The following is a 22,632-nucleotide window of genomic DNA, read 5'->3' on the forward strand; positions in this document are numbered from 1 at the left end:
TCATGAGCCTTCGTAGACAAGATGGCGGCTACCCGCGACCATGGAGATATAAACAGCTTTTTATAAGGTAAAAATAATAAAACAAGGTCTTTGTCTGCAATGATTAGACATGTTTTTTATTATTGTCATTAGTGATTATCTCAATTTGGACTAAAAGAACTGACAAAATCCTACACACTGTGCCTTTAAGAGACATATAAAAGCAAGTTTTTTGAAGAAATATGAAAAGTAAAATGTGAAGCTATTTGATTTGTTGTTTGAGTTGATGTTTTTATTTTAATTTTTTTATTTTATGTTATTTAGTATTATTTTGTAAATTATGTTTCGTTTGAATATATTCTGGGTCGAAAAGGGGCAGACATAAGATTTATTCTTCTCCTACCTTTCATTTTATTTTGTTTTGTATATCTTTTTGGTTTATTTTTATTATTTTATATAGTATTTTTTAATGAAATGAATAATTTTTTGAATTGAAATTGAATTGAACTGAAAAAAGAAAACACATAGCTAAAATGAGCAAATGCTTTATTCAGTGAAAACCACAAATGTTTTCAGGACTGTTGCTGTAAAACAAAATGTACAAGTTTAGATCGATGTTCGGGAACTTTCTCCTCTCTTCACCTTGTTGCTTTTGCTGCGGCAGTGGGAAAAACCGTGAATTTCCAGAAGTGAAATTGCTAAAAAACAAATCTAGTTTTGGCTTTTAGCAATTCAAGTTACCCTTTTCACTGAGGAACAGTATCTCTACCTGTGTGCAAACAGTGCTGCGGTGGCACAGGCACCTGTCTGCGTCAGCCACACTCTTCCTGTTTGTGAATAGCTACACGCTGGTGGTTGATGGCGAGTTGGGTTAACTAACGATCCGCACATCCTGTTTGTCTCGTACTGCACTGGCAGCGCTGCCCTCGTTCGCACGCCGTCACGTTCACCTGTCAGGAACTCACCAGCACACGCAGAGGACGACGCAGAGGAAGAGGAGGATGGCCGAGGCTGAGGAGATGCAGACCATGATGACCATCACTGCAAAAAAAAAACAACAAAAAAACAGATAAATGTGTCAACAGAGCTGGAAGTGGCAACTCAGATAGCATCAGGAGTTTAGATAAACATGTCAGAGAGCACCTTGGTACTTACTTAACAGTTCATCTCCGCTCGTCACTTCCACTTGGATGTTGATGGAGGCTTTGTGGTGGTAGAAAGAAGCCCAGCAGGTGTACAGGCCGCTAATCCGCTCTGACGGGAGGATCATCGCAGAACCATCCACTTGAACGACTGAGCCGTCACTCCTGAAACACAAACAACACTTAAATTTAGCTTCAACACTTTGGAAAAGACTCATTTTTGTTGAATTGTTAAGGGTTTTGAATGTCAGAAGGATACTTTTACTTGTCTTAGATGTTAAAAAATTTTTGCAAACACTATTATGCCCGATTCTTGCGGTGTTTCAGCCAGTTGGCATCTCTTATGCTCTTTCTTCACATCAATAAACATGGATTATTTTGTGAGTTTCTCTAAGCATTTTATGAGTCATCAGTATCTTACCTGCAGTAGTTAGTGCAGGTAACTTGTGTTACTTTTGTATCAGACTCAAGATGTTTGACACATTCTGGTTTGCATCATGAAAATCATGAAGGACTGCAGACTGTATTTTAACCCTAACAGTGTTCAGTGTAAAAAAAAACATTTATGCAAATAATATAATAAACATTTATAAATCCTATTTTTATTTTACAAAAAAAGTAATGTAGGAATTATAAGTAGAAAATTTTATGGTCATTCAAAAAATAGATTATTATAGTTGAAATTATTGAATGATTTGGTAAATTTTAGTATTTTACAAGTTGTGTAGAATGCTCATAAAAGTATCACTGGTAAATTTAGTTGAGAGAAAGTTAATATAAATTTAAGGGAATTAAAAAAACAAACTCCATTATGAATTATCCTAAACGCTGTAATGTAATTCAAGTTTATGGAATAATCCTTATATGTTTTAAAAGATTATAAAAGCTAGTTTATTGGGAAAATGTGATACTAAATAGTATCAACGTCAATGTCATAAAGCAAAATTCTAAATCATGGCACCAGAAATTTTCTTTTATTGAGTATTTAATGTTTCTGGTTTGTAAATCCCTAAACTTAGCTTATATTTGAATCTTAGTTTTTAGAGGTGAGTTCTAACAGAGGGTACTCCACCTTCGACAGTCGAGGTCGAACTCTGGAACGTTTCCTTCAACGCTCAGCTGAACATTTTGGTTCTGTAGGTTCTCCGGGACAGACAGTCTGTGCGTGACAGTCTCACTGCTGTGGCGGCTTTGCAGAGGAGTTGTGTGGTTCAGGACTTTCACCGAGGAGATATCTGCAGAAAGCAAAAGGTGTGAATCAGGGCCCCAACGACACCCAACACAAACAGGGAAATAGAGACAAAAACAAGGGGGCGTCGAACCCCGCTTGTACTCACGACATACACAAAACAAAACGCCAAATAACCACAGCCGAAGCACCCGAACCAATAAGTCAGGCAATGGGGCACATGACCCTCTATGAACAATAGAGCTAATCAAGCCTATTGTTAGGCGATGGCCCTCTTTTGCATGTGACTGACCTGTTTGTCCATGTGGAGGCAGTGCTTATAAGGCTGAGTTCACCTGAACCTCATCAGACTGAAGAAGTCTCTTGGAKGAGAGACGAAACGTTTCACTAAAGAAGAACCCATCCAGAGGACCTAATTTTTTTTTCTTTTTGATTTTTTCTACCTGGCTTACTGAGATGCATCAGGACATGCAAAAGCATTGTTTGAATGTTGAATCTTCGGATTCGAATTTGTGCGTTTGTGTCTAAAATTCACTCACAGTATCTAGGGATGTGCACGGTCCTCTTCTCCGAGATCCCGTTTTCAAAATGGTAAACGCAGGTCAGGTCCTGGCCCTCGTGAGCAGCCAGAGGAAACCGATAGGTCAGCCTGGCTCTCATTATGTCTCCTTCATATTCTGTGCGCAGGGATGTTTCACTTCTGGTATTTTCAGGAAGGGCCCATGCAAGGTTTGTCTCGTCACCCTCCCCTATGCAGTCACACACTGCCAGCCAGGACGGGGTGTCATGCAGTCTCACCACAGACAGACTCAGCTGAGGGGTCTCTGAAACACAGTGTGGGTGTCAGGAAGGAGGTAAACAGCTGTTTTAGGATGTGACAGAAAAAAAAAAAGAAATGCTCCTAAGAAAGAGCAAACATACTGTGCAGAGGAATGCTTATAGTTCTGCTCTCAGGAAACTCCAGACTCGGATGCTTCACCATGCAAGTCAAATTGTGTCCGGCGAGCCGACTGGACAGGAAACGCGCAGAGCTTCGGGTCGACACCAAACCCTCATCCTGGACTTCGGTTTCTTCCGCGGAAGCCACGCTGCTGTTGCTGCTCGCTGCGTGCCAGCTCAGAGCTGCAGCCGAGGCCACGCTGACCGCAGAGCAGCGCACAGTCGTGAACTTGTGACCATCTTTCCATTCGTGGCTCACACTCACGGTGACGTCGGGGCGAGCTGTGTGGAAAACAGAAGTTGAGCAGGAAACGAGGCAGTAAGAGATATTAAAATCTATAGTCGTGGATGCATAGCCAAATGTGTCCTCTGTTGAGATAAACTTATTGACTGATTTGTAATACATACCACAAAGAGGGAGTGTAATGCTTCTGGTCTCCGGTTCCTCAAACGCTGGATGATTTATCACGCACTGCGCTGTGAGTTCTCGGGGCAAGCAGGCTGGGAGGAGTAATACTCCCCTGACGGAGTGGCTTCCATTAGAAGAAGTGGAATTGAACCAAGAGTCCTCCTCAGAAACACCCTCTGGTAGCAGCCAGGACACATTGGCTGCAGGGACAGCATCCCTCACTGCACACTCAATCACCCTGCGTCCAGTTTCACTTTGCAAACCAACCCAAACCGTGGGAGGAACTGTGAGGGGGGGAAAAAAAAGAACGTGTGGCAAGAAGATTTCACATTAAGATACAAGAGAAGAAAAAAAAATCAAGAATCTGCAGAAAGATTTGCTCACCCAGCTGTGGAGCTGGAGGTCTGAGCGTGACGTTAAACCTCAGCGTTGTTCGAAGGTGGTGATAGGAGAAGTCACACTCGTACAGACCGGCCTGCTGCTGCTTCAGCGGACCTTGAAATGTGAGGTTCCTGCCGAGCAGCTCCACATCCTCAGGCAGGGGTCCACCGTCTCTGCACGCAAGAGACAAAACAGCTCTCGGTTCTGCTTTAATGTTTGTCTCAAATGAAAATAGAAACTAAAACAATGCTGTTTGGACATTAACGTGTTGATGATGCACGTTAATATTGGATGAGTTGATTTGTTTCAGTTCCTGTTTGTGCTGAAAGAGAATGTTAGACCTCATGAATGTTTTTTCAGTTTATCATGCAGTTTTCTCACTATCCTTTATGTGCAATGGTTCTTTTTTTATTGTGCATTTTCCACTTCTGAGCTGCATTTACGTGTATTTTCCCCTAAAGTGCTTAAAGTTATGTTTTTACACACAGTGTAGTGATGATATTGCAAATATTTTTTTTTGCAATATTATTTTTTTAAGATTTGCAAACGTAAATAATAAATGTCTAAATCTGGTTCCTGCAGTCTGTCACCTCTGGCTTCGTGCCAACAGGTGTTTCACCACATCCTCCACAGGATGCGGAGGTTGTTTCAGTCCTTATCTGCTCAAAAACACGAGTTTTGATTGTCAAAAAATGTAGAATTTTTTTTCCTGTTTACTTGTTTTATTTAACTTTAAAAATGCATATATTTAATGAATGGGGGTTCTGTGGAACAGTCATGAACGAATAATATCTTACCTGTTGCGGATAGGTTTTTAAATGATCTTAACATTTTGTCATTGTTTAGTTTATTGTACATAAAAACTCTTAATAACATCTTTAAAGTGATTCACTCTTTAAAAGAAACGTCGAAAATTGAGCTCACTTTCAGACAAATAATAATATTTGCTGAACTTTAGCTTTCCTGCAGCCTCCACCTAATTCCTCTCGGGATCATGCCGTCACGCAGGCTCTGTGCTCTTCGGCGGCAGCCTGCCTTGTTGTGACACCAACAGTTGATGAAGTGGCAGTTTCCCACCAAATAATTCTTACTTTTTGCAGATAACACGGTGGCGTGGCACATTCCCTGTGACCTCCAGGCTGATAGCTGCGTCACTCTTCCCTTCCTCCAGCTCTAAAAGTTCTGCGTCTTGATCGTCATCGCCGCTGCTTCCTGTCTCTGAGTGAAACTGAAGACCAGCCAAATCTGCAGATAAGGTGAGACTATTTTTGGTTTTGGGCTTTAAGCAGCAAAAGTTGTTTGTTTGTTTTTTTTCTAGATCTGAGACATACTCACAAAAAGTTGGCAGTGTTGTGACTCGCGACTGCGTGTGTGAAAATTTGAGGTGGTTAAACAAACAGGTGATGTTGTGACCCTCGTACTCGGCTGCGGGGAGACGGACTGAGAGTCTCTGCGTGTCTGAGTCTGCGGCGTTCTCTCTGTGCAGCTCCGGCGTCGCGTTCAAAGCCAAAGAAATGTCAGTGTCAGGTCTTCCTCCGGATGAAACGCAGGAGACCACCCAGAAATCATTTCCTCCTTCTTCTATCATCTCTGCTTTAATGGTCACGTTCGGCCTCGCTGTGAAGCAGGAAGAAAGGGGAGAAGAGTTAGTCTTTCCCAATTAAAAACTCCGACTGCAAGTAAAGGCTCAGGGTGTTTGTGTGGAATAGGAAGCTGCGACCGGACGAGCTGAGTGTTAGCTAAACACGGGCCAAAGGGGGGCAGTTGGTTTGTGTTTTAGAGTGATGACTTATGGGCTTATCACCTGTCCCATCTGCAGGCTGAGCTGCAGCTGAGCGCAGATGTCTGGACCAGCTGCTGCTCAGCCAAAGCTGGGAGAGCCACAGGTTTTAATCCAGGGAATCAGCAGAGATCAGAGTCTATTATCAACTACACTGAAGTAGCCTCATGCAACAGAACAGACATCCCTAATGAGTTAAAGAGGTGAGCAAACACTTCATAATAAGCGAGGTGTCGGGGAGTTAACGCAATTCAGCTTCGATTTTTTTTCCCCATCTGTTGACACCTGAAATTATGTGTGATTTAACCACGGCTGTTTGAAAATTACCTAAGCAGCTTCGCCTCGGCGGACTGTAAATTCATTGAAGACAAACGAGCTGACTGGCGTCGCTCGTGCTAACGTGACACAAACACTCACCGTATCCATGCAGGGATTTGGAACCTCTGCCCTGCTTGAAGTGTGGATGGAAGAACCACTTTGAAAACACAACATTTTAAAAGCTTAAATCACGTTGCTTCGAATGCACACTAACCACAAAATAAGCGATGAAGACTACAAGTCATTTAAAAAAAAACAAATCCACAACTTGTGACCATTTTCCCTTTTAATGCTAGGCTTTCAACTTGATTAGATTTATTTTTTTTGCTTCAGTGATTATGACCAAAACATTGCTAGAATTAACTATTTATTATTGTCAAACAAATTCAAGGTGGTTTGCTGCTAACTGATTGTGGAAAACACATTTTATTGATTTTTTTTCTTGTCTATTTTACAAATAATGTACTAAAATTTGGTGAGGAGCCTGTGGTACAGGCAGTATAGGCAGATGCTATGGGCGCTGTCCATCTAGGGGGCGTCACAAATGAGGGACAAGAAATATATGTTTAACATATTGTGTATTATAACTGAATTTAAGATCTAGTCCTATCCTTTAAACAAAGTCAGTATATTTTGGCCTTCTTACACAGGACGAAGTTTACATTCCAACGTCTGACATAAAAGGTACCGCCCCCAGGGGTGGGACCTGGACGTTAGGTTTACATGTGACTTTAAGAGGGCGATTCATCATTTTTCTTTTAGAGCCACCTCAACAGGAGGATTTGTTATTGTTTTGCTTTTCTGATAAGACCAAAGGCCTTTCTGCAAACTTATTCTGACTAATTCTGATCACATTTTTCTTTGAAGAGTATAGTTGATTTAGGCTGTATAGTCTTATTAATAAAATACACGTTACTCAAGTTTATGAAAGGTAACTTGTTCTGTGGTTTCTCAGCATGGCGTGTATTTTATTAATTATTTTCATTGTATATTCTGGTCTCTAAAGATAAAATAATATCAAAGACAAAACTATTTACTTGTGTGTGTGAATGTACGTAAATTGGCAGTGAGATTTAGAAAACTGCAATAGGGGGCACCACCTGAAATCTTGCCTATGTAGCCAAATTGTCTAGGACCGGCCCTGCTGTGCTAACCAATTTGATGCTGGAGTCAGTCCAATTAAAAATGGTGACCACAGCTTACTTATCTTATCATACATAAAATGGCTGCAAATCTCCGTTTTACAGATGTTGAGCTACAGTTCCGTTGTGGTAAAAGCTGAGTGTTTCTTTTAGTAAAATGCGAGGCGCGGGACAATATGTATCCCTGAAAGGATTGTTACTTTCATTTTGAAATGTGTTTAAAGTTTAATGATCATCCCAGATCAATCAACAGCAGTGATTTATTTCAGTCTCCTCCATCCTCTGAGAAAAACTCAAAGAAACCAAAGCAGAACCACAGAAATCCATTTATTAGCCTGAAAAATGCCAAAGTGCTCAGTGCTACTTGGAGCAATATAAGGTCAAATTAGATCAACACTTTATGTTGACTCTCACCGAAACGGCTCCTTTTATGTCACTCACTAAAATTACGAAAATAAAACCTTTTTTTTGTACATTTGCTTTATAAACATCACAATTAAACACATAAACTGTGCTGGATTTCTATGATTTTTGGTCTTTTGATCCAATGCCCCAAAAATATTTTGTGTTTTTAATTTGTTTTCACCCAGTCCAACAGGTGTGCATGAATGCATTGTAACCATGCACACACCCTCTCATCCTCATTCTAGTTTGATTTAAATGCGCTGCACTGAAATCTCTTTTTTTTCCTAACGGTTGCTGCTGCTTTGTTTTTGTTCTCTTTGCTCAACTTTACTGAAAGTCTGCACTCCCACATGAATCCTCTGCAGCCTGCAATGTGATTTATGATCTGTCAGTGTGTATGTGGAGCAGAGTGAAAACGCACAGCCGGAGAAAGTTATAGTGTTGTAAGACGCTGAGTCATAAAGCTTTGATTGCTTGATTGCGAACCTCCTAGCGGCGATGCAACACTCCAGACCGACGAACCCAACGGCGCTGACGCGAACGTGAACTCACCGTACGTCTCGACCCTCGCTGTGGTGAGTTTGGGGTTTGGGAGGGTCGGGTGTTGGACGGCGCAGGTCACGCTCTCCTCGTCCTGCAGGTGTGTGGGGAAGCGGAGGACGCTGTTCAGAGTGGAGGTACCGTTAGGGTGAAGAGTTTTGCTCTCGTCGACGGTGAAGGGGTGCCCTGAAGGAGGTCTGCCGCCGACCAGCCAGTTGATCTGAGGCGTGGGCCTGCCTCCGCCAGCAGAGCACGACACAGACTGGTAGTGAGTGCCATTTATGGCCTCTGCAGCCACCATTATCTGGACATCGGGCTGAGCTGGCAATAAATTACCATGGTAAATACCATCTTCAGGTAAGTAATGCATCAGTGTCATCACAGTCAGTCTGTTATTACTGCAGGCACTGCTTTTAAATTACTCATTCAGCTTCCTTAAAGAAGTGAATAAATAAAGAATATTTGCATTATTGGCTTACCTATTACAGTAACAAATATGCTGACATCGAGGATATCCTCCTCCTCCTTAAACTCACAAACATACTTTCCCTCATCTTCCACACCGGACACCCTTTTATAAGTCGTGAGGTTGCTGGGAGAGGCTGGGACTGTGAAGTTGTTGCGGCTGAAAGGCTCTCCGTTTGAAAATCCCGCCAGTCGCTTGTATTTACCCTGGATCTGACGTCTCCACTCTGCGTTCTGGATTTGACTCTCACCCAGATACCTGCAGCTCAGGGACATGTCCTCCCCCAGGACCGCCGTGACGTTACTGGAGATCACCAGGATGAGCTCCTCGCCTGAAGCTGTGACACAGAATGACAGGATGATTGGCAAAAACAAGAGGTCAGAGGTTCGTCTGAATAAACACCTTCAAAGCAGAACAGGCCTGCAGCTATTGGCTCATGCTTCCCCCCAAAAGACTATTATTGCTTGTCAACGCCCTGATGGATGAGTCGGACTGACATCCATCATCACTAGTTAGAAGCTGCCAATAACTAATCAATAGAAACAAGATTAGTGGCGCCTTAAACTGAAAGCTGATATGTTTAAATTTATCATTTCTGTTGTTTTAATTATTGCTTAAGACTCTAAAACAAACTGAAGCAAACACAAAAGGTTTTATTGTTTCAACATAAAGCTAACTAAATCAAAGTTCACACAAAATAAAGTATAAACTAAATTAATCCAAATATCAGATAAGTACATTTGAACACATTTTCATATAATAAATGTGGGATTTTTTTGACATCTAGTGGCAAAGTGGCAGATCACAACAAACCAAAAACCAGGCCAAAACATCAGCGGCAGCTACTGTATTGTTTGCATAAAATGGCCTAAACTGCATTGTTTTCATTGAAAAAAGGCTCTATATTAAAAAAGGTCAATGATATAATAAAATCTAAACCACAGCATGATTAGTATCTAAAAGTGGTTTCTTCATAAAAATAAAAATAAAATCAGTGAAGATCTAATTTATTACCTGAAATGTGCATCAGCTTATTCACCTACTTTAAAAGTTTGTCTTTTACATAGTTTTAAGTAAATAATGTTTAAAGTGTACATAAACCACATTGTTAAATTAATTTTTTAACAAAATGACGTAAAAACACCTCTTAGCTTTGATTCTTTGTTATTTATTTAGTCAACACAGGTTAGTTTCATGCATTTGAATCTAAGTCATGCAGAAAGTAGTGCAGCCGCCCTGATGGCATAGTGAAAGTCATCATCAGGTTTTTGCAGCACAAGTGTAGTTTCAATCTTTCTATGAAGCAACACACACAATATAATTAAAACTATAGTTATTGAAGGCTAAAGACTTTTGCACAGTGCTGTATTTTTCAAGACAAATGAGTAATCATACATGTCTGCTCATGAAAACTTTGAATATCTGTATTTATTCTTTTAATAACTCAAAAACAAACCAGAAATAAAATAAAACAAGTATTTGTTCACACTCCGGGGGTTGATGACAACAAACCTTGTTGTATTGATTCATCCAGCCTGATATTCAGAGGGTATATTAAACCAAGGATTCCATTATGGTGATGAAAAGAGTGCAGAAGCTGCGCCTGAGTCTGTACTCAGACAGCAGCCACCTTTCCTGCTCCACTCGAGCACAAATCAGCCGCAGCACCGAGGAGTTTCCAGACACTGACAGGTTTTAACACTTGCAGGAAGGACAGCGTGCAGCACCTCCACTCTGCTCCTTCTGCTGGCTTCATCAAAGTGCACTCGAGGACACTGTTTGTTTTACCAGTCAGCTGAAGCTTTAAACACATGCTGAGCACAACGATGACAACTCGCTGCAGCACCGTGTGTCTAAATCTGTGCAACGCAGCCGTGCAGCTGCAGGCTAAACTGTTTGTTTCACGCTGCTGGGTTCCCTATATATCACAGCAAATGGAAACAATGTGGAGGGCATCCAAAGCCTTTTAAGAGGAGAAAAAATAAATATGCTGCATCAATTCAGTCATGCCTTCTGGGTCCATTTGCCCTTGCAGGTTATTGCCAAAATAAATGTCAGCCAAGAATGGAAAAAGGCACACCTTGAGGATACAAACTAAGTAATAACAGGGATGAAAAAAACATGCATTCTTTCAGTGCATCATATTTCGTGAAGCCCCCCACCCTCACTAAACAGCATCAGTTAAACAGTGACGCCCTGCAAGTCTTCCTCTGCAGAGCTGCTTGATGTGAGGAATTAATAAGACTTTCAATGTTCGCTTTTTCACAACCTTTCCTCTCCAACTGGAAGTTTCAGTGACTTTGCAGAAAGCAACACTAAGCTCGGCGGCGTCTCTAACTAACTGCTGCCTGTGGGGGTTTTCCCTGGGCAGAGAGAGAAAATATCTTAACAACCGTCATATATTAATTTTAAAAGGCTGTAAAGAAACTGGTGTGGTTTTAGGTGACACAGCTGATCAATAACAATAAACTGCCTGGCAGGGCAACAATTCAATGAATACAACGTTCCATCTGCTAAATATTCCAGAAATTGTTGAATATTAAGCTTTATAGACTGAGAGGAATCATAAATGAACTGATCGGGTGGGGAAAGAATGCAGCTCACTGTTACACATAAATGCCAGAGGTTAAATAAGACCTTCAAGTCCAGTAAAATGAGTCCATAAACAACTTGGAGTCACAGATGGGTTGTGACCCTGCAGACTTACCCTGAATTTCCAGGGAATGTGCGGCATTTAGGAAAAAAACCCAAATCAGCAGCCACGAGCATCCCATGACGGTGTCAGCGAGCGACACGGAGGTGGCTGCACTACGAGTGTGTGTGAGGCACATGAGGCTTTAAACCGTGTGTGTGTTTTCTGTGGTTTCATGGTTATAAGTGCACACCCTTTACAGCTGACACTAAAATGTGTGTGTGTGTGTTTGCTGCCACCTATACAGCCACAGACTGAGAGCGTGCATCACACACAAACAGATGAAACTGCTTCTGTCTTTTGTTCTTATAAAACTTCGGCGCAGCCTTGCAGGTTTTCTGTTACTTTCTTGCACTTCTCAGATGCCCGGAGTCCGTTTTCTCCACGTCTTCACACAGGATGTGTCTGTTCAGTTACTCAGCCCACCTCATATAAGAGGGGCGCCTTGGGATGTGGTAAAATAAACATGCATCATTCATACCACCCTGTCCCTGTGGGGGACTGTCTGTCTGACAGCAGAGACAGCTCGCTTCTGTTTATAACCTGCGCTTTGGGAAATCGCTCACTGCTGGTCATTGTTTTATAACATAACGCTGCTTTAATTCACTTTCATGCTTTTATTTTAGACAGATTTGCAGTTTGTCATTCTGAAAGGAAAGAAAAGGAAAAAGTGCCAAACGACTAATTGTGCGTAAGAGAGGTAATTATGTTTTGCAGGGAGCGGGAGAGTCTGCCATCTTTTCTTTCTCGCTGATCAACTTAAATGATGAGTCATCCGAAGTGATGGTGAATGAATCAGCCTGATTAAAAAACAGAAAAAAAGAATGCTGCCAACACATTTTGATCATGTGGTTTGTAACGACTTTTTGAATGATACCTTATGAAAGCGGCACACAGCATGGGAGCTTCAGCAGCTTGTGAAAGTGGGTTTTACAAAAAAAGGAAATACTGTCATCTCCGTACCAACTTTCACAAACAGTTTTGTTTTTGTCACTCAAGACGCTGTATTATCTAGAGAATAACTCTTACGACGCTTTATAACATCTAAAACACTTTTTTTTCTTTAAAGTATATTTTTATTTTAAAATTCAAACATTTACATGACTGGATTTGACTTTTGTCCAAAAACAAGAGAAAAATTCAAATTTATTTTTATCTGCTAATTTTCTGCAAATATTGCAAAATATGATTATTTCTGATGCAAACCAGCTGCTTTAAACCAGGAGTATGAGCTCTAAAACGCAAAAGAGAGCACACTAATAACACCATTAACTATTCAGAATAACAATTAGATTCAATAAAGTTAATTGTTTAGGAGTTCACCACACTGTCACACTGTTTGGCCTTGAAATGTTGATTTTAAACAAAATGTGCATTTTTTAATTCATGGATGTTTTGCAGGGTAAATAAACCATGATGCAATGCATTACTCATCTGAAAACAACCTTATTAAGGCCTAGCATTCATACCACCCTCTGCCTTTTTGAACTATGATGACCTTATGATCAGAAATAACTGCTGTAACAGTTTTAGTCAAACCTTGAAAATAATGTGCAAAATCTCATACAATATTATAAGTATGTGTTGTGAATGACACTAATGCATCAAGTTTTAGCTGTAAAATTTACTCATTTGTTGCCATTTTTGAGTTGGATAACAAGCTGTGGTGACCATCTTGAATCTCTTGAGTTACCCAAAAGTCCATCTAATGAGAAACGCTTTATTAAAATGCATTTAGTGGTGCATGAGATATTTTGCTAACAGACAAACAGACTCAAAATTTTGTGGTTCAATCTCAACTTTTACATTTTAGGTTAATCTCTCTAAAATTGACTCAGTTATGACTGTTCTTGAGGGTTGGCTGCGGCAGCCATCTTGGATTAGGTGGTCTCCAAAGTATAGAAGAACATTATGCTCATTAATTCTTTAAATCTCATTAAAATGTGTTCAGTTGGTCATGAGATAGTTTGATAACATGGGCAGGTGACAGATAAACATGTGTATAAAGTCTGCTCTTTGACCTGATTCCAGCTGTCGATGATCAAATCTCCAGAAGGTGAAACTCAGTTTATTTATTACCAACAATACAACACGCACCATTTGATACAGACAGCAAACTTATGACACGTCCGTCTCTTCAAATCACCCGGACGTGGAAGCTGAGGATATGTTTTTCTGCCAAGCTAAACAACCCGACCTGGTTATTCCCAGTAGGTGGGTGGAGGTGGCTGGGAATCTCTGCGAAACGTCTGGAAACCTTCCGTCTTTCAGCGTTTACTGCGAGCCACTTCGTTTTACATGACAATGAATTGTTAACGTTTCGCAGACGGGGGGATTTATACGTTTCACAGATGTACAGACCCGCTTCCTCTCTGCATCGCTGTCTTTCTCTTTACCGCTCTCTCTGTGGATGCACATCTGGAAATTCGTCTGGGAAGTAGCAGGCTGGGTGATCGGCCAGTAATGATCCACGCGCGATGAAGAACAAGCAGTAAAGACCCCTGTGAGGACCCCCGTCAGGACCCCTGCAACTCTGTGGAACCTTATCAGGACTCTCTGCGGAGGAGGGAAATCTCTGATCATCTGCACCATCTCTGCCTGCTGTTGTTCATTTACAGCAGAGATAAAGTTAAACCTACCTCACACACACATACACACAATCTGGCACAGCTATCTTTATGGGGACCTGGCATTGGCTTCCATTATTTTCTAGAGCCACCTGGCCACCAACCCTAAAGCTAAACTCAATATACACATTGGTTCTAAACTTAACCTCCGACCCACCAACAGCATTTCTCCTTAAGGGGACAAGACTCAGGTCCCCATAAGTAACATTAGGTCCTCACAATGAGGTGTATACACCAAAAAAAACTGTTCCACAACATAGGGAATACCAGTCCCCACACAGAGAGAAGAAAATGCAGTCAAAGAGATATCACTCTGACACAAAGCTTGATTAATATGACTCCTTCAATCCGAGTCACATACCAGTGCTGGCCTGTGACACTGTTAGCATTTAAGTAGAAAAAAATCCTAATTTAAAAGTTCTCTGAGGAGTAAAACCATCATCTCTACACAGCGAGCTGCTCATAGCGTGAAACAGAACAAAGATGCTTAAAGGGGCATTATCATGTAAAATCAACTTTTTTTAGTTTTATATCAATTCATTTAATCCATCCATCCATCCATCCATCCATCCATCCATCCATCCATCCATCCATCCATCCATTTTCTGTACACGCTTCTTCCTTTTCAGGGTTGCGTGGGTCACTGGTGCCCATATCCAGCAGTCGCAGTGCGAGGGGCGGGGTACACCCTGGACAGGTCACAAGTCCATCACAATTCATTTAATCAGTTACAAAAATTCTTCAATGTTATTGTTTTAGTCTTGCTTTGACTCATTCATGCATGTTTGAGAAATCCTGTAGTGTCCCGTAGACAGCCAGGCAGGGGAGCAAAAACGACCGGTTGGGACTAGAACCACCTTTTGGGACCAGCTCCTCCTCTGGGCTGTGTCTCCAAGCTGTTGAGATGTGACGTTTGTGAACAATCCGAATCTTATGAACGGCTCTTTACAATGAACAATAGGAGCCGAATCGTGGGCAATAACGAGCCATTTGTAGTTTTATTTATTTAATTCCTTGTATAATCTTTCTCGTAAAATCTCACAAAATCGAACGGTTCTATTAAACGAATGGCTCCCCAAGATCCAGATCCCTTCAAAGACCCATTTATCCCATCTCTACCAAGCTGGGCTTCCTCATCACAGAGCACACACACCCACCTGGCCCCGTGCTGAAATGGGCGGGACAGAAGAAGGTTCTTAAAGAGACAGAGGCCAATTTCAAGGCGTTTAGAAACAGATATGATGAGAAGTCAAGTTTATTTTCCATTTAAACATATAAACAGCATTTTAATTACAACTGAAGGTGACATAGTTACTTTATTATGGTATAAAATTTAAATATATGCCCGAGAAACACATAATATTGCCCCTTTAAAAACTGATCCACAGGGACTATTTATCACCTGCCACCTTTCATGACAGATTTTTGCAGATTATCTTAGTTTGCTGGGAAGTGAAATTATGCACAGATCTGCTGCAAGAGCGCTACAGGTCACCCTCAGAGTATGTGTTGTGAACGACTCTCAGTTACTACCACACCGATAAGTAGCTCAATCCTGGGGCTGCCTGTTGTTATTTTGACTCTGATGAACCGGCGACCTGAAAAAAAAAAGGCTGCATAGTTGATAACAGACAGCAGGGCACTCCCATTTATTTACAAAACTTCCTCACCTTGTGTTTTTAGTTGCACACCATGGTCAATGATGCAATCATCAGCTCTAATAAAATAATACGGACCCGGAATGAATCGTGGCGGTCTCATAAACGTTTATTACTTGTAGCTCGGCCTTTTAAAGTCCCATTACTTGGCAGATCTTCCTCTCGACGTTGATGCAAACAGAGGGACGAGAGGCTCTGAGATTCTTGACGAATCACTGTTTTCTACCTGCGTGTTTGCAGGATGAGATGAGTCATTTTAACATACTGCTTCTTGCACGTTTTTATAACTGACAGGAAGCATCTGAACGCTTATGAAAAACACAAACTCGCGCTGCACCTCGGTGTGTGCGGAACAGAAACGTTGATGCAGTGGAGATGTTTTTTTTTTTAACTGAGTAGTAACTTCTCCAATCAATCTCATCCTTTTTTGATGCCCTGCGTTCCTCGGTGGCTGATGATTACTGAGAGCTCAATGGTTATTTTGTTGATGGAAATGACTCAAACTGTGATCCGGCAGTTCTGGAGATGATGCTTCTAATGTTCAGGTCATGAGCCACTTATGTGTTTCAACAGTTGAGGCTGGACTGCTGAGTGCTTAATGGTTATTTAGTTGATGGAAATTACTTAAAGACACTCAAGCAGAGTGAAGAAGTATTTCTGGACATTACAGGAAGTAGTAGATGACGTGAGAGGGAGTGGGCTTATGATAAATGATGCTGCTTGAAATGCATTTTGGGGAAAGTGTCTCTCTTTTGGCAAATAAGAAGAAAAAGGGAAACCTGGGTGTCATGCCAGATTTGGTGGCTTTTGTCAGGATGAGAGAGAAGACTCGTTCCAGGGGTGAAAAAAGGGAAATAACTGGCAGCACGTCAAGAAAGATGTTTCAGTGAAATGGGTAGCAGATGGTTCTGGTTTGTGCACCGGTTGTTTGGGACTTGCTGGGTGTGACTGGGCCTGTGTACTCCTCCTGACCTGGCACCCGGCCCTGCTTCCACCACCGCAGAGACACCAGCAGGCTGCATTAAACCCCATCAGTGGAGGAAGCAAATGATGCTTAGCAGGTTAAACTATATCATTTGTACTTTCATAAAGTCATTTCTTCAATTACTGAAGTCGTGTTTTAATCTTTTAGTGCACAACTTGTTTGTAAAACCCAAACCACAAAGCTGTTGTTTCTGCAGAACCAGAAGGACACACCTAATAAGCCACTACAGGAAGTGGTTGTGTGACAGCGTAGGTCAGGGTGGGTTCTCATGACCTAAAAAACAAGTTCAAGCATTTTATTTCACTTTCATTTAAAGGGGACAGATCATGCAAAACACACTTTAGCTGTTAAAGGGGCAATATCATGTAAAATCAACTTTTTTGAGTTTTATATCACGTTATACTGTATTGTTATACTCTCATAAAAAAACATGTCCAAAGCCTTGCTCTGACTCATTCATGCATGTTCGAAAAATCCTGCAGCGTTTTTAGGCAGCCATGCTGAGGAGCAAAATGACAGGTGGGGACCAGAAACGCCTTTTGAGACCAGAAACGCCCCTGGGACGTGTCTTTAAGCYGARCTTCMTCATGGCAGAGCGCCCCCTCCCCACACACCCCGCCCATGACTCCTGCAGGCTCTCGGGTGAAAGTGAAACTTAACTGTCTGCTGAGCTCTCAACATTAGTTTTCACTCAGTGAAGCTTTTTTCAGATTAAAAATACCTTTGAGGAAATGTATTTTCAGATGCCAAGTAAACTGCATCATGGCAGCACCCTCCCCCCACACACATACACATACACTGAAATGGGCGAGACAGAAGCGGAAGGTGGTTCCTAAAGAGACAGAGGCCAGTTTCAAGGTGTTTAGAAGAGGAAGTGATGAGAAGATAAGTTTATTTTCTATTTAAACATAAAAACAGCATTTTAATAACAGCTAAAGTTGACATAGATACTTTATTATAGTATAGTATTTAAATGTATGCCTGAGAAACACTTAATATTGCCCCTTTAAATGCATTTTGTTGTGTGCTTGGGGACTCTAGGAGTGCATAGAAGTTTAATTTAGTCTCTACTGGTGCTGCAGACATATTTTATGTTCTGTTTGGGTCATATTTTTCAAACTGTTTAGTTTTCACTATTTTCTATTATGTTTTCGGAACTATTGCAGTTGATGCGAAGGCTGGAGGAGTGAAGAGACAGCTTCAAAACGAGTTGATCTGAGACACACCTCAGAAAAGACATGAGGCTTGTGGGGTTATAATAAGGAGGAATTCAAACCAAAGTATTGCAATTCCACTTTATACAGACCCCAACTGAATGATTCAAACGTGAAAAAAAAGGATTTAAAAGTATACGTCTCCTTTAAGCTCCAAAAATGCCTGCAGGAAATTTTCTCCTGCAATAAAAAACAAAAAAAATCTCATACATTTGTTGACTCAACATCTAAGAATCAATGTTACCGGTATTTACTTCATTGTGAAAAAGCAATGACGAAATTTGATAAAGAAGCAAAAAATTATTAAAATTTTTTTTCATTCATTAAGAAAACAACATAAATTCTATATACAATTAAAATACAAATAATAAATGAAAGGTAGCAGAAGAAGAAAAAATCTTACAATGTCTGCCCCTTTTGTCGAAAAAATTCATTTAAACAAAAAATAGTCTTCAAATAACAAAACAAGAGACAAAATAGTTGTTTTAGCTAAATGTTACCTAAAAGAACCAAAATGCAAACTAAAATTCTCAAAAGGTTGGCTAAAAGTAGGATAGCCAAAAACAAAAGTAGCAAAAATAGCCTAAAGTTAAAAATATCAAACGACTAGTAGAAACCACAAAGACCTAACTAAAAGTCAAAAGTAACAAAATGCTACCTAAAATAACTACAGGTGTAAAGCCTAGCTAAAAATGTCAATTTTTTGCAGATAGCTAAGACAAGAAGCTAAAATTAAAAGAAGACCTGCAGAAATATCAAAAGGCTGGCTAAAAGCTTGGACAATTGTATGAATGAATTAGCATTCACACAATTTATGTAGCTGAAGTTTCAGAATAAAAGGTGCAGATATTCGGTTGAACAGACATATAGAGAAGCTGCAGTTAAAACTATAAGTATCTCCATTTTACACAAACAAGCACAAAAACCAGTTTTATTCTGATTAGAAAGGATCGACCTCTCTACTCTCTGATTCTGTTTGCTTCTTTTTACAAAATGAATGTGGTCAATAACACATTACAAGCAGATAAAATCTCCGCGGGTTACCTCAATTGGACAACAGTTTATTTTTTTTAACACGATGCATTTTAGAGGTTTAGTGTTTCGTTTCTTTCCTACTTTAATGTGTATTTTAGCAGCAGCAGAGTTGTTTTCAGTGCTGGATCCGACGGGAACTATCGCCTCAGCACCAAGAAGCAGACAGACACAATTAGCACGTAGCGCTGCGTTTATCAGCCAAAGACTCAGAAGGCTCCCTCAGGAGTTGAGCCAGGCCAGAGCCGAGCCGGAGGCGGGGGGGAGAGTATTGGAAACACGTCCTCAGATGAATGCAAATGTTGCCTCGCTGGATGTGTAAGTAAGCAACTGTTTGCAGCTCAGAATGGTGATGATTAGTGGTGGAAGAAACCAAGCATCTGAGTCATTACTAAGCACTTTTTACTGGAAGTCATTTCGGTTACCAGTGCAACACATTTCAAATTAAACTAACATTCCTTGAGGGCACTCGTGACACCTGCTGCCTTCCTGCCAAATGTGTTGGGGATGACTCTCAGATACTACCACACCACATTTTGCTTCATTATCTATAAAACTGACTGAGTTACAGCAAGTCTTATATGTGGCAGACATCTGGAATTGGATTCTGAGAGTTTCATTAAAGGGGCAAAATTATGTGTTTCTCAGGCATACATTTAAATACTATACCATAATAAAGTATCTATGTCACCTTTAGCTGTTATTAAAATGTTGTTTTTATGTTTAAAAAGAAAACAAACTTATCTTCTCATCACTTCCTCTACTAAATGCCTTGAAATTGGCCTCTGTCTCTTTAAGAACTACCTTCTGCTTCTGTCCTGTCCATTTCAGCGCAGGGGGTGGGGGTCGCGCTCGCGAGGGAGGGGGGCTGCCATGAGGCAGTTTACTTGGCATCTGAAAATACATTTCTTCAAAGGTATTTTTAAGCTGAAAAGAGCTTCACTGAGTGAGAAGTAGTGGAGCTCAGCAGACAGTTTAAGTTTCACTTTCAGTTTCACACGAGAGTCTGCAGGAGTCGTGGGGGGCACTGTGCCATGAGGAAGTTCGGCTTAAGACACGTCCCAGGGGTGTTTCCTGTCCCTGAAGGCATTTCTGGTCCCCACCTGTTATTTTGCTCCTCAGCATGGCTGCCTGAAAACGCTGCAGGATTTCTCAAACATGCATGAATGAGTCAAAGCAAGGCTTTGGGCATGTTTTTATGAGAGTATAACATTATAACATGATATAAAACTCAAAAAAGTTGATTTTACACGATATTGCCCCTTTGAGATCCATCCTCTGTTGCAAAAATACTGAAATCTCGTCTTTTAGTCAAATGTTGCAAATTTTAGCACCAAAAGTTGTTTTCCAGTCAAATAAGAAGAGTTCTTCTGGTCGTCTGTGTTTTCTGTCTAAAAGCTCCACAAGCATTTGGAAAATGAGTTGACAGAAGTGAACAGAGTGGAAGTCTGTCCTGTTGGCTCTGACGGTGGAAGGAAGGTTCAGTCACACAAAATCTATCAACCCATCGCCTTCCTGCAGAACCGGGCTTTTTTTTTTTTTTCACTTCTGCCACAGACAGACTGTAAATAAATCAGAAGGTTTTCTTTCCTTTTTTTCCTCCGATTTACTGTTTTGGCCTCGTTTTGGCGGCCCCGTCAGAAACCACATCCCCACGACACGATTTGTTGATTCTCGCTCTGGTTTGAAAATCAGCAATAAATGTCAGGTTCTAAAAGCTGTGTTTACAAAAAATAACAAATTAATTTGAGACCAAAATAATAATGATAATAATAATAATAATAATAATAATAATAATAATAATAATAATAATAACCAGGATTCAGAGATGATGAGGAAAATATCTGTGGCGATCTCTGAGTTTTGTGTTTTTGTTTAAAATTTAATTCAGTTTTATTCCAGTTTGAATCTCTATGAAAGAGCTTCTGCATCTTACTGGAGCATGATGCTTCATTTTAATAATATAATCATTCTTTTATTTTGGCGGGAGCACTCTTAAACACATTTGCAAGTTGTTTTAGGTGAGTTTCTTCCGCTGCTCCCAAGTGGCCAAAAATTATTAGGAAAAAAAAACAAAGGAGACAAAACAAAAACTTATATCTGCTGCAAATTATACCTTTTTGTTGCTTTCAATATAACTGTGCAGAAGTTTTGATTTACCCTTTAATACTTTATATTTTATCTCAAAGAGCCTGAATCTCTTATGTTTAAAACCAAAGGAAAAAAGAGGCAAAAAGCAGAAAACATCGCAAACAAATAAATAAAACATCAAGAAGCCTAAAGTATTGCTCAAGACAACTTTAAAAGATTAGGACAATTTTACTCCTCGGAGACAAAAAGATTAAAAACGACTCTTGCACAGTGCTGCTGTATATCATGAATCAATGCATAAATAATGTCGAGCATCAGTTTCTATCAGCCTTCTTTATTTACTTCAGATGTGTTGACGACAAAGCCAGAGTCTCTGCAGTGAAACATGACTTATTGCTCCTCGCCATCTGAGGTCGCCTACTGCAGGAGGGAAGAAATGAGTTAAAGATGTTGCCTTCATCGACAGCACGCTCCTAATTAAAGCAGTGCGGGGATAATGAGGGTTCACCTCCCATTAAGCATATGCTGCACTTAAACTCAGCTGACGCAACAGAAAATTCACATGCAACCTTAGACCAGGGGGACAAACTGCTCCGGCACCGGCCAGGCAGGGACCAGAGCAGGAAGGCCAGGAGCCAATCAATAGACTAAATGTTCTCCTTTTAGCTCTGCTGCCTTGGTGCAGCCCAGGACAGGAGAGGGGCGGCGGTCACATTCACACTGCCTGCAGCTGATATGAACCCCCTCCACAAAAACACAACACGTTCAGTTTCACATTTGCAAATGAAGAGAACAAAATGAACCAAATGGAAAGTTTGTCCGAGAAGTCTGTTTGAGCTTCTGCTGAAGGAAACTCGTGACCGCCTCCTGCAGGCAAAAGTAATAACGGAGAAAAAAAAAGGAAATAAAGTTGAACTCAAACCCACCAAAACCTGATTAGTTGCACTTTTTGTTAACTGTACAAATGTCAGTATTAATTGCTCAGATTCAGACAAACACTAAAACAAAATCTACCAATTTAAATGAAACAGATTGAAACACTGAAACTAAGCTCAAAGGACAAGATAGGTCAGTTGCTCTTTCAACAATCTCACTTTAGAGGGAAGAAATGTTTAATTTTGAGTGTACTGATGAGCTAAAGGCTAGTCACAGCAGGGTCACGAGTGGATTATTGCAATTTTGAAAGAAAGATCTCCAAAATTTCATTTGAGCATTATTTTACAAATCATGCATTTCAAATTGCCGGATTATTCCAACAAATATATTTCTGCCCAGGCTAGACAGAAAGTGATACAGCTGGCTGCTGCTGCAGAATTATGAGTAAATGATCAGGTGATGTAAAATTGAATGGATCGCTGTGAATTGTTTTTATGTTGGATTTGTTTAAGGTGGCAGCAATCTGCTTTGGTTTTGGCCCCACTAGCTGTTAGTGGGTGTGGAGGGTGCTGCAGCACCCCCTGATGAATGCCTGTCAAATTCTGAAATATTGAATGTACTCATTCCAAACTATCAAATAAAAAAAAATTATCCTGACCTATTAAATGGTGCAGTACAAAAAAGTTGCAGATTATATACAGCGGGTAAAATAAGTATTGAACACGTCAACATTTTTCTCAGTAAATATATTACTAGAGGTGCTAATG

General features: G+C 40.6%; 1 protein-coding gene across 1 annotated transcript in view; it reads right to left on the minus strand.

Annotated features, from left to right (window-relative positions):
* Positions 1-22,632, minus strand: part of si:ch211-149e23.4 (uncharacterized) — a 27,026-nt gene that overhangs the window by 2,453 nt on the left and 1,941 nt on the right. The window contains exons 2-12 of the mRNA XM_014025230.1: positions 8,704-9,027; positions 8,237-8,545; positions 5,375-5,656; positions 5,131-5,284; positions 4,043-4,212; positions 3,658-3,942; positions 3,232-3,543; positions 2,850-3,134; positions 2,194-2,356; positions 1,135-1,286; positions 945-1,020 (exon numbers count right to left, since the gene is read on the minus strand). Of these exons, the coding sequence (XP_013880684.1) occupies positions 945-1,020; positions 1,135-1,286; positions 2,194-2,356; positions 2,850-3,134; positions 3,232-3,543; positions 3,658-3,942; positions 4,043-4,212; positions 5,131-5,284; positions 5,375-5,656; positions 8,237-8,545; positions 8,704-8,965 (2,450 nt within the window). The 5' untranslated portion in view covers positions 8,966-9,027. The remainder of the gene's footprint in view (positions 1-944; positions 1,021-1,134; positions 1,287-2,193; positions 2,357-2,849; positions 3,135-3,231; positions 3,544-3,657; positions 3,943-4,042; positions 4,213-5,130; positions 5,285-5,374; positions 5,657-8,236; positions 8,546-8,703; positions 9,028-22,632) is intronic.

The sequence above is a fragment of the Austrofundulus limnaeus genome, unplaced genomic scaffold (assembly GCF_001266775.1).
Source record: "Austrofundulus limnaeus strain Quisiro unplaced genomic scaffold, Austrofundulus_limnaeus-1.0 Scaffold462, whole genome shotgun sequence".
In the NCBI taxonomy this organism is placed as follows: Eukaryota; Metazoa; Chordata; class Actinopteri; order Cyprinodontiformes; family Rivulidae; genus Austrofundulus; species Austrofundulus limnaeus.